Source organism: Convolutriloba macropyga, chromosome 11, assembly GCF_964194025.1.
Source record: "Convolutriloba macropyga chromosome 11, txConMacr16.3, whole genome shotgun sequence".
In the NCBI taxonomy this organism is placed as follows: Eukaryota; Metazoa; Xenacoelomorpha; order Acoela; family Convolutidae; genus Convolutriloba; species Convolutriloba macropyga.
This window is the reverse complement of record NC_134478.1, coordinates 32,308,402-32,321,666: the sequence shown is the minus strand read 5'-3', so window position 1 is coordinate 32,321,666 and position 13,265 is coordinate 32,308,402. Positions and strand designations below refer to the sequence as shown.

Here is a 13,265-nt window from a genome sequence, read left to right as displayed (position 1 = left end):
ATGTGAGCAAAGAGTTACTTTAAAAGGGACCTACTCTTACTGACACAGAGTGCGCAGTTGTGGGCCTGTAATTTTTATCATGTACACAAACTAAATGCCAGACTACACAAACTCACTATATAACTTTTTGCAGATGAGTATTCAGATCAAGCATTGGCTATGTTATTCAGATCACTCATTTTTGAAGACAATCAAAAACTACTAAAAGAATATCTTAAAAACCTTCTAATGTGTTCCAATCATATTGTACTACGTTTCATTTCTCGGCACAGCCTTAGAATCGCCCTAATCAACAAAGAGAAGTCAAAAACAACGAGTCTTCAAAATGGACCGTGATGATGAACTAACTGGAGATGAATCGAGGAAAAAGTCTGTGTAAGCATAGAAAAGAAGTTAACGTTCGACACTCACACAACATTATAAAATTAGAAAGCGAATTCCATCCCAGCAGTGAAAAACAAAAAAACTTTCTAATGTTGACAAAGCAGACTTTTTCATCTATACAGGGCACCTAATCGACGGCACCTGGAATATGCAAAGGAAGACCCGTGTCCAAACTAAAAAAGCACGTTACACTGATAGAGAATTAACAATCTCGAGCAATTCGCACGATGGGAGAAAACAGCAGAAAAAATACCAAGATGGACTCAATTTACTCAGAATAACAAGAGTAAACTATCACAGGTAAAGAGTCAGGATGATACAGATCTACATGATACTGACGGGAAAGTACAACGCCGAGGTGACAACAGGGTTGTTTGGAACGAATTGTAGAGATACTTGTGAGTACCAGTGCAATATCTATCTCATGAAGCCAGAAACTGATTTGCATAAGAACAATTTTACAGTCTAGGCATCAAACGAGTGGAAAAAGCCAACAGTTGAAGTGGTGTCAAACCCAACGCTGGACTGCCCAAGGCAATACTGGATAAACACTTGAACTCTCAACAGTACGACATCTTCAAGACGAAATGAGGGAAATGGACAACACGGATCAGCTTATCCACAAAAGCGCAAGCCTGGTGATCAGATTACTAAAACCTAAACTAAATTGAACTTCTTAAATTTATCATAGTGGGAAAAGTTTCACTCCCTCTTCAGTGGCAAACCAAAACAGATCAACATCTGACAGGACTGCATCAACAATTAGATCAGTGACCACCCAAAGAAAGAAGAAGGGAAACTGACAGGTTGAGGACTAGTTGACAATTTGAATCAACTGAATCATAGAATTGCTGCCAATGTTTGACAAGGCTTTGGGACGCTAAACGTTTTGTAGGGATTGCAACTCACAAAAACCTCAAAAATTCAGCTCAAAAAACATCTTGTCACAAGGCGAACTTTATCTGATAAAGGCATCAATTTTGATATAAAACAAGTCTAACCCTCAATCAGAATTGAGCTGAAGCTCCTAGATGTCGTGTTGCGACGCATCAGCAACCTACAACCTCTTCTTCAGAAATAAAAGAAAGAACAAAAACTGGAAATCGAAGAAAGAAGGTATACAACTCAAGAAAAAGGTAGCCAACTCTACCCTCACCACTCCTCAGGTATCCCACTCCACCGCATAGGCATGCTTGCTTTTAGCCTGCCTCTTCGATCAAGTTAATGACTAAAACTAGTTGAAAAATTGAAATATGAAGAGACATTTTTATAGCTAGTCTAGCTTGTTCTGTAGCTGTTTGACTGACCTTAATGAGGCACATAGCTTTTCCGAAACTGATTAAACAATTTACTGACCCTCTTTTCTAAGTTTCTCGCCAATCTCCCATCCCTTCTTCAGCTATCGTATTGAAATGTCGATGGCCAAATACAAAGCCTGCTAAAAACATCAAGGACGTTGGCGAGTTCTCTGAATGATTAGTATGCTGATGCCAAATGCACCCCAGCCCATCTTCTACTGGCCGGACACCTCTAGATGTGAACACAACCTGGCCGTGGTGAATGAAATTTTCATAAACCCCAAAATTGCAGTGTTAAATGTGAAGTGACAGAGCTGAAAATACTTGAACCGTATACGAAAAACTCCCAGGACCCTCCTAGTGAAACTGCCCTGCAACCGGGTCCAAGCATTGGTCCTTGCCTCAACTGCAATCCGGAAGAACTACAAAAATCTTGTGTGTATGTGCATTGACTTGAATAGATAAGAGCAAGAACTAGTGAATATGCGCTCCTTCAACGCCGAAAGGAGCAGATTGTCAGTTGAATCGACCGGAAGCGTTATTGTGGTTTCAACCAGATAAATAGGCAAAAGTCTTGATTGCAACTGCAGATAGTTGGTGAATGGGTAGAAGTAGATGCCAATCATTAATGACTGATTTGCCTCAATTTGTGACTACAGTAAGACCTTTATTACGAGTTCACAAAGCTGAGTTTTAGTTTTTGGAGTCTTCACAACACCGAAAGAAGAATCATGTTCAGCAATTCTCTAATCCTACACGAATATGACAACCTATATGTTATAGAGACCCGGCTGGTATCCCAAATTAGTGACAACGTGTTCTTCTTGCCTGGAAGAAACATCCTACTAAAACGAGAAAACCACAAACATGATCAGCAAGTATGGAGGCGTGCTTATTGCTATCAAAAAAGGCATCACCTACTCCAAAGTCTATCTCGATAAACCCGACTGACTGCCTTGCAGTAGTATTAAATGCTTCAGCCAACCTCCTCATATGCTTATATGTACAATGCAACCAAAAATTGCCCACACTGCATATCAACTGGCCGTTTAACTTTTATACTCTCAAGTTCTCCACCAATTGTATCTCTGATAATCACAGGGGTTATAAATTTATCTGATACCCATTGCCCAACAATGCAATCATCTGACAGAAATGAACAAATAAAGTTGAATTTATCCGTAATTTCAGCCTGTGACAGTTTATTAAAACCGTCTATGACAGGATAGACTATATTCTGAGCTGTACCTAATTTATAAAATGATCTTGAACAAAGTCACACTACAAATAAAGTGGAAGCTCAGTGAGAGCGCCTATGTTCAAATCAGTAAGCAATCAACCTGTTGAAAACTATAAATCTATCAGTTTACTATGGTGCGTGACGAAAGAACTCGAATCGCTAATACTCAACCAGCGCTCATCGCTCGTCTACGGTCGTCAAAAACACGAAAGTCAGATTGGTTTTCGGCCGAACCGCTCATTAATCCGTCAAATGGTGTTTTATCTAGTACACCATCTTCTTCAAGTCGACAGCAGAGACCAGGAAATACTGGTTAATGTGAGCCCTGATCTCAAAAAAAATTTTTGATAAATTTCACTATTGTCTGCTACTGAAAAAACATTGAGAACCCTGGAGCAGGAGGATTTCTACTGAAACCTCTGACCAATTATCTCTCCGACCGACACCAGAGTTCGCAACGGACAAAACTATCCAAATGACTTAACGAGATTTGTGGGTACTACAGGGATCAATTCTGGGAGCGGTCATCTTCATAATCAATATAAACGACCTTCCAGAAAAACTCCAAAACGGCTGTTACGACTATGCTAACGATTATAAGATCCCTGGAATAGACGAGATTTGAATGCAGCGCAACATGGATGCACCCTGCTTATGGTGCAAAGAAAACCAGATTGAACTAAAGTTATCAAAATGCCACAACCTTGTAGTAAAATCCAGAGACCCCGACTCAGTGAAGATGAAAGCGGGAATGCATACCCCTGAAGAACCAATAGCAGAAAAAAATTTGAGAATCATGGTCACAAAGTCATTAACAGAGCCCAGCTATCTTGAGGGCACAGAAAGCAGTCAGTTCTTTTTTCTTTCTTCTTTCTCAAAAGGAGCCCTGTCAAATTTGCATCCTTGAGTCTGAAAATGAAAGCTTACCCTAGCTATATTCTTTCAATTCTCCTACGTTTCACATTTTTAGAAATTTAACATCAAATCATTGAAAGGTATTGAGAACGTACAGCGTAAAGCAACCAGATGGATTCTTAAGAACTCAGAACTCCTCGCCTCACACTGCTGATGTACCATGAGCTCCATGATATCGCTTCTATTGTCATTAGTATTTCAACCCCGCGACATGCATCTATAATATCCCATTCAATATTATGCGCTGTACCACACAATTCAACAAGGCTCTAATGCTCCAAAAATCTAGTAACACGTCAGCTGGTTTGGCCAAAATAGATGAAATTGCTTCCATTGCATGTTGTAATGGATGCAATTTATTCTAAGTTGGATAAACCAGCCAATAGGTTCCCACTAGAACTTCGGAGCATCAAAAGAAAGATTCACTTGTGGTACAACACGCTGTTAAATGTTGTGGTAGAGCGCATAGTATTGAATGGGAGACTCTAGATGCATGCCGCGGGGTTGAAAAACTAATGACAATAGAAATGATCTATATCAAATAGCTGACACCGCAACTAAATGAGCGTGCCAAGCACCGGTGTTGGGAACTGATATTGAAGTAATATTTCACATCCAAAGAATTTAACGTTTCAATTTCGAAAAGAGTTCTGGTACATGTTAATTGGAAGTTTGGCCAACCCCAACAAGTAAGGGATAACAATAGAAGGGAAGGAAATTAAACACTCTTTTTCAATAACAAAGAACTATATACGCGGGATTTTGAAGACCTCCTGAATAAAATTGAATTTACTTTGGTGCGAAAAATCTAAATATAATGTTGTTAATTTCTTTCTAGCTGCAAAAAAAATCAAGAAATTGTTGTTATTTTAAATTATTACTTAGAATTCGATAAATAGAGTTATCGGCCAAAAAGTATATTTTGCTGTATATCAAAAGCTTTTGGAAAACTATTTTTTGACAAAATTTACTACTTTGTTGAGAGAAAGCTGCCCCAAGTCAGTACGGTTATAGGAAGCGACGATCTGTTCAATTAATCAGTTTTATAGATCAGATTTTGATTGCAGCAATCTGGAGGCAACTAGAGAATTAAATGTGATGTATCTTGATTGAGCCAAAGCGTTTGACACTGTTTCGCATGTCCTCTTACTTAACAAATTGAAATTTCCTGGAAATGCTGGAAGCATATGAAGACTAATAAAGTCTTATCTCTCAAACAGAAAGCAAGTAAGTTTTTCAAATGAACTGCCAAAAATCTTCCCTCCAAAATGTCACAAACGTTGTATCCCAAAGGTTATTTCATGGGCTACTTCTACTTCTCCTGTTCATCAATGAGCTGCAAGAAATTATACAAGAAGCTGAAAGCTATTGTTTTGCTGAAGACTTTAAAGCGATAGCGCGCAACCACAGTAACATGAATAAGGCAACAACAACAATTCAGAAATGACTTGACACCAACAAAATGAAACTAAACTTTTTTCTTTAAATTTAGAGAAAGCCCTTCCCCTAAAATGTAGTCGGTCAACTCGGGGGCAGCAAGTCAACTCCTATTTGTATTTATAAGATCTGACAGTAGTCAAAAATTGAAGCATCAGATGCAAGAGATAAAGAAAATAAAGCATCAGAATTATAAACAAAATAGATATGGTTAATAGCAGTTAAAATATAATGTGTAGTGATTTTGAATCCAGATTAGAAAAATTATAGATCAATAAGCGCCAAAGCCTCCCTTCCTCTACAATGGTTCCTATTGACGCTTCAACTGCATCTTCATTCTTATCACTGATCCTCGAAGCCAATCTCTGTATGGCTTTTGATGCTGACGGACCAGCTCCTGTACACGAGAAGATTAACGGACAGAAGATGGCTTTCCCGACATTGCCTATCCTTTGTTCGTATTTCAGCTTCTTATTTGACTCGTGATATTTTTAGGAATCTGGTACGCTTCTTGGGCATCTAGTCGCATACAGATTAAACACTTTCACATCAAAGAATGTTCTGCTGAAGCATGAATCGAAGAAACCATTAGCTATGATATCTAGTCGAGCGTTCTGTTTGCGAAGATTTCCTCTTGCAAAGACTGAAGACAGGGCTGTACTTCGACATCAACATCATCGCAGCCCTCATTGAGCAAGTTGGCAAAAGAGTCATTGATGTCATCATGTCTTCTGTGCGAATAGCCACCTTTTGGACAATGAAGAGCATGCGCTTTACTAAAGTTTTCTCCACATTAGCATCTTGATGGCAATTTTACGGGATCCCATTCATATCTATGAGCAATTCCATCTCTAAACTCTCCCTTGGTTAAATCAAAATGATACCTTTTCATTCGAAGTGCGTTTAGCCAGCATGATGCTCCTTTTTCCGTAGACAAATCTAGAGAATATGCCTCTTTATCATTGATGAGATCTTTGATTGCCAACTTTTGCGCTCGAGCTTGTTCCTGTTTTTCTTTTCTGATTTTCTGAAGGATTTTTCCTGATGCATCTATAGCGTTATGAATCCGTAACGGCTCACAAGTCCGAAGAGATCTTTCATATTCGTTTGCACTGTCTTCAGGAAGAAGAATGCTTAGCCCACACCCTTTAAGTGAAAGAGAGAAAACCTTCTGTTATCTGTCATTGTAAGAGGGATGATTCAACATTGAAGGTATAAGATTTTAATCAATTATTTTTTCGGCTTCCCTCAGCAGACTGTCCGCGTTTGGAGTAGTCCGAGCAATAAAAGTCAAATTGTGTTGCAATCCGTTCATAAATGCGTTGTACACATTCTGAGTGGACACCTTACTATGTTTGAAGAGCTTCTTAAACATGTTAGAGTAGTTCACTGACTTTTTTACGGAAATTGTTACAACTTTCATCAGAACCAATAACTGAAACCAAAACTCGATGAGCTTCAATAACATCAACATCTAATCCCGAAAAAACTTTGACCGCCTTCTGAACAAACTCAGGTCTTGTAATAAAATGACATTTGATCACATTATAACCGGATGCACCGCAATGTTCATTGAGCTTATCAAGGCTACCGGCCACATTACCGTCATCTGCGTATCATTTATAAGTCACATTTTGATATTCGAGAATGTCGATGAGAGGAAGTGTAACAACCAATACATTGCCATGGCTATTGAATCATCTTGTATTGTTCCTTCTTGAGACTCGATTACATTTTTATCAATGAAAAAGTCTGATAGGGTCATACAAATTTCTGATTGCTGTATAAATTGAGGGACAAAGCTTTCTGATGTTTTCAGAGCCAGATCTCTGTTCAAGCTATTAAAAGCGTTACTGGCATCAATCAGTAGGATCCCTTCAGTACAATCTTCAATAAAGCGCAACCGGAAGTCATGGATAGCACATTCAATGCCACTGTTTTGTCCAAAGCACATCTGTACTTTTCCCCCAAGTAATTGGAGATCTCGTTTCACTATACTCGCACTTCACTATACTCCTACCTATAATTTTTCTTAAGACCTCGCCAATGCCAATTGGTCGAACCCCAGGGCAATTATCTAGTGCAATCAGAGGACAAGCGTTAAAAGAATTCAAGAAATTTAATTTTTCGGTGGAATTCCGATTGCAAGTTTGGACATTGTTTTGCAAAGTTCGATTGAGGAGGAATTGTATGATGTCAAAAGTTGTCTCCATCCGCCTGCATCAAGACCGGATGGGCCATGGCTGCCATTTATTTTCATTGCGGCGCGTTTTGTTTCAGAGCCATTAATTTTTTTCAAAAATAGAAGGATGGAACGGCAAATCCCGATTTTTCAGGTCAGTTATTACGTATTTAAGATCAGCTTTCTGACTACATGGATTGTTTTCTTGTAGAAGATCGAGTTCGATGCAGTTTTTGTGATAGTCGCTTTATCTATATTGATAGCACACCGCCCTCTGCATCGTCTGGAAGACATCATAAAGCATTCGATATCTTACCATACTCCGTTCGTTTGTCAAAGGCTTTAAATTCATCCACTTCTCGTTTTCTATTTAATTTCCTTAATCCTTCCTAAAGTGCCTTGGTCTCAATAAAAAGGTCGTCGAATTTGCACCTGATCAACAGATCGAGCCTCCTAGACAAAGTTTTTGTTATTGAAGCACCATTTTCACTGATGGATCTTGCGAGAAGTAAATGCGGCATTATCATTGTTCAAATCATAGCGCATTCAGTCCAAGGCCCATCTTCAAGCATCCTGGTGAGAATGATTTTCATAACATCTGCAATTTTGAAGCCTACTTTATTTTTGCTAATGGTAAAGAAGATTGGTTTCCAGTGAACTATTTCATTGTGTATTTTTCGTAGTGTTTCTATTTGTTCCAAAAGTCAGATGGTTCCGGGGGTGTCTCAATTGAGGGTGATGGGCCACGTTTAGTTGTTTCTTGAGGTTCAATTTTTGCAGGATCACTGCAGTGCTTGCAAATGAAGTTTGGATGGTGATGGTTTTTAGTTGACAGGCCGCTGCATTTGATATGCATATATGTACCGCAACCGTAGCACCAATCTGCACCTCCTCGGAGATGAATCGAACACATAGAGCAATGGGTTTGAGTATCTGATATTGAAAATAATTTGTCCAGCTCATAAGACTGGAAAATGAAACTAAAGGCGTACTTTGGTTACGTATGACTGCCGATTGCCGCCTATGCCTCTCAAACGTGGCTACCAACTAGAAGTAACTTTCAAGAATTTGAAAGAGTCCAACCTCATGCAACGAAATGTGTACTCAACTCAAATTCAGAGCTACCGGAATCTCTTAGTGACCTTAGAACTGTTACCACTGATTCTCTATGTAGAAATGCACGATCTTTTGCTTCTATTATCCATTATTCGAAAAGATCAAGTTGTAATTATTAACGATATTGAATAAACAGTAGAAACAACACGTCAGACAACGGGGTTAATATCGAATCACAAAGCGAGAATTAACAAAACTAACGATAACTTTCTTAGAAGGAAATTGCTCTTCAACCACGTTTCTAGAGTTGCGAATTATTATGGAAAGACTCTAAACAAAATTACTTTACAAAAAATCCACTCGAATTTTTTCACAAGTATTTATGTGGAAGAGAACAAATGCTCAAGGAGAGTGATCTGCATATTTGGAAACTGCAACAAACTGAACAAGATAAAACTGATCTGAACTGTAAATTGGGTGGAAACCCAAGAGTCTTTCTCTAAATCCTGAAATACTACTACTACTAGTCAAGGAGAAGTTTATATTCTTTGTTAATTTTTTTATTCGAATGTTAAACCTGACTATGAACGCTATGTTCGAAAACGTTTGTTTTTTATAAATTAATTTAATTTTTAATTGACAATTCCTCTGCTCCATGATTTCCTCCTACTGTCAAAAATCTACCACGGCGAGTTTAAGATATCAACTACAAGTGTCTTATCAACCGATTTTGACCCAATTTTAGAAACGAAACTCAGAGAACGAGAAATGGCCGAGATCTATTGGAACTTCTTCGAACAGCAATTCAATGACTATTATATCTGCTCCTGGAGACTGCTGCTTCTGCGAAAACTGCACGAAAAGGCGCAAAAAAAATTTCAATTGGAAACTTATTTTATGAGGTCCCTCCCCCTATATTCACCGCGTGTGTTTAGTGCCGGCTTCAGCTTGCTGATATATATATAGCTTCGATAATCATTAGTTTTTCTATTGTCCGACAGGCGTCCAGAATTTTCCATTCAATGTCATTTGTGGCGCCACGACATTCAACCAGATATTGACTCACCTGTGAATCCTTCTTTTGATGTTCTGTTATCCTTGTGGTAACATGCCGGCTTGTTTGCCCAACATAGATGGATCCGCATCCATTACATTTAATCTCATATACCACTTGGGATTTCAGGTCTCTATCGAAAGTCGATTTCAGGGTGGGGAGGCACGATCTTAATTTCCGCGTTTTAAAAACTACTTGAAATTCGCATAGTTTCTTCAGTTTGCGTGCAAAGTTTTGAGTAAGTTTGCCTCTGTATTGTAGAAAAATAGTTGGCTTCTCAATAGATTTAGTCTTGCTTTTTTTATGCTCTTTTGGTTTTGTTCTTAATTGGTCTTTACCGCCACTTATTATCTTTTCTAGAGTCTGATTCACTATTTTTGAAGACCATTCCTCTGGATATTGATTTTTGGTCCAGCAATTTTTTGTTCTTTTCAAGAGCCTGATCGAAGGCCAACCAATTAGAGGTTGCATTAAAAACCCTGTGAACCGCCCCTTGAATCAAATTTTTCTTATGCTGAAGCGGTGCACAGCTGCGAAAATTCAGTATTATTCCAGTGTCAGTTGGTTTTTGATACCAATGACAGGTGATATTATTTTCGCTGCTCACATTTACGTTAATGTCAAGAAAAGCCAAATCCCCATTCATGTTCACTTTTTCTAAGGAACTCACGCTAAAATATTAGTTCAAATCATAATTTTGACTAGATGAGAATACATAGGGCAAAAAACATTTAGTGCATGACAAAACGAAATTTGCAAAACCTCCACAAGAGGGATACTTATGGTTAGGGCAAATTCAGAGTAACCCTAAAAATACAAGAAAATGGCCAAAATCGAAATATCCGGAATAGGAATGTTTTTAAATAAATTGATAACAGTTGTAAATAGGCTAAATATTGTATATAAGGAAAAATTTTCGATTGACTTTGTAGAATAGTTCCTAGAATTGTTTTAATTGTCGTCTCAAACAAATGTAAATACATATTCATTTTATCTTTTAACAATTTGTAAAACAGTTTTAACCTGACGATGAACGTAAAGTTCGAAAACGTTTGTTTTAAATATTAGAAGTAATTTTAATTTGACAAATTGGTTTCCTTTACATATTCTATGAGGCACTGTCAGCCCCTTAGCATACCAAAGTTATGTTTTATTATTATATAGTTGGCATTTGAAGCTAATTCGACGTTGACTACTGTCAGAACATAAATGCATATAAGAGTTGACGCCCCCGAGTTGATAGTCTACCCTATAAAGGAGGGGCTCTTTTAATTGACTGTTTTCAGATAACTTTTTTAAAAATCAGATATTAGATTTTTTTCAGAACTGCTTCAAAAATGTTACTGAGCGATGTCGTGAAGCGATTGCGGCTGTTAGCACCTTTACAATTAGCTGAGAAGTGGGATAATGTGGGTTTGCTTGTCGAGAGCAGCGCTGAGAAGGCGGTCGATAAAGTTTTAATGGCAAATGATTTGACCTCAGATGTCCTCAATGAAGCTGTGCAAAATCGTTGTCAAATGATCATTTCATACCATCCTTTCATTTTCAAACCCCTGTCTCGTCTCACTAGAATGAATTGGAAAGAGCGTTTAGTAATTGACTGTATTCAAAGCGATATCTCTGTGTTCTCACCGCACACATCATGGGATGCCGTTTCATGGATGAATAACCTGAATATAATAAAGTGTGCTCTTGGACAGCCAGATATGAACTTAGTAGATCTTTTAAAATCGTCATCACTTCAATCGCTGTACCCTCTGAGCTGTGAAATAAAAGGAAAATTGATTCTAAATCGCTTTTCTGGTGACACTTTCAACGAAAGCGCTGAAGAAATTTATCAGGGTTTGGGCAAAACAGCTGCTGATGAGTTTGCAATAGTCAGATCAGGTGCCGAGGAGAATAGTATGGAAGTCGTTTCTAATTATAGTTTATCCAAACTAGCTAATGTAAAGCCATTATCTGTAACGGAACTGGGAACAGGAACTGACCATTTTGGATGTGGTTTGAAAATACAGTTGCCTACACCATTACGAGAACTGGACGTTATCAACAACATTAAACACTATTTAGATTTAAGATATGTTCGCTACTGTGCCGGCCATAAGCGAACTACAGAATCTGACGTACAAAGTTTTGCCGTGTGTGCTGGATCAGGTGCCAGTGTTTTGAAAAAAGTTTTAGGGTCCGTAGATCTTATTATAACTGGTGAAATGTCGCATCATGAAGTGCTAGATGCAAAATTCAACGGTACATCAGTTATATTGACTGAGCACAGTAACAGTGAAAGAAAGTATTTGACGGAGTTCAAGAATGTTGTAGAAAATATCAGATTGTTGCCGAATTGTGACTTAATTATATCACAGACTGATAAAGATCCGTTGGATGTATATTGATGCTATTTTGATCATTTCGGTTGTCAATAGGTTTTCATTGAATTATGATTTTTGCTTGTATAGAAATTGCAAATTTTCTGACACATTCAAATACGAATCTGCAGTTCGATGAATACAATGAAGCTTCACCGGAAAAATAAGCATTTTTGAAAATGGTAACTGGAATTGTTCAAGTGGAACGTGGGAAAGATCTTTTTTCAACAACGGATGAGTTTCTGAAGTGAAATGATTGTCTTAATAACAATTTAATACAAAACGATACACTTTCGGGTGTTTTCGGCTTATGTTATTTTTCTGCATTTTGTACGTCCAGCAATACAAATTTTATTTTGTTGATCATTCAGCTGTTTTTGGCTGATAAGTGTCTGTCATTCACAGGGAAAATGTTCTGAATTTCAGTTCAATCAAAAATTTGATTGATATAATAATAAATTTTTGTGCTTTATTATAATAACAGTAATAATATGTCATATACAAATTCCTAATCCAGATTTGATATGAATTACACTTTTTTATTGGTTGAAATTATGAATTGGTAAAATGAATATTTAGATTGTAGAAAAGGCTTGTGATTGGTTTATTAGATTGACTTATTAAAATAATTGAAGAAGTAGTTGCATGAAGGAGTTGGAAGAGTTGAACGAATAGAATAAAGTTGCAAACAGTTGTTTTGAATTTGAGGGAATCTGCTCAGAACCAGCATCTGAAATAGATAAAGGATAGAATTAATAGTGTTAGAAGATGGTGACAGGAAAAGAGCAGAAAGATATACATTCACGATTCACAAGTTGAAAAATGATTTCTTAAAAAACACATAGCTTTCGCTTCAAAATGTTTAAAACTGTTAGTGTGCGACGCAAAAAACTTAGAATACGAATTGGCGACAAAGAAGGACTATTAAATAGTGATATCATTAATTCTACTTCTACAAGTTTACATTTAATTTATACAATTGATAATCGTAAATGCTTTTATTTTACGGATACCACTTGCCCCGACTTCCATTCAATTTTATCAGGATTAGATTTAGCAATCATAACAATTGACTTAAACCCCCAGATGAGCTTCAAACTTGATTAATTGCTATACTTGACTTATCATTTTTCCCCAAATTGCTCTTCTTTAAATTTTGAATACTTTTCAAAAAATTCTGTTTCTTTATTTCTTTAAACATTTTTCAATATCAATATCTAAACTATCCTTCAATTGTTCCAGTTCAGAAATTTTTAGTGATAGTTTTGTCTTCTGAGATAAGATTGTTACAACCTTGTTAAAATGGCAGATGTTGCAGCAGCTGCAAATGCTA

The 13,265-nt window shown here is 37.3% G+C and overlaps 1 protein-coding gene across 1 annotated transcript; it reads left to right on the top strand.

Annotated features, from left to right (window-relative positions):
• The first annotated feature begins 10,876 nt into the window (after positions 1-10,876).
• LOC142349927 (NIF3-like protein 1) lies at positions 10,877-12,625 on the top strand. Its single transcript, XM_075401783.1, has one exon. It carries the CDS (start codon positions 10,904-10,906, stop codon positions 11,957-11,959), a length of 1,056 nt encoding a protein of 351 aa, XP_075257898.1. The 5' UTR covers positions 10,877-10,903; the 3' UTR covers positions 11,960-12,625.
• The last annotated feature ends 640 nt before the right edge of the window (positions 12,626-13,265 follow it).

Coding starts and splice junctions, on each gene's coding strand:
- LOC142349927 (XM_075401783.1), top strand. CDS start 10,904: ATGTTACTGAGCGATGTCGTGAAGCGATTGCGGCTGTTAGCACCTTTA.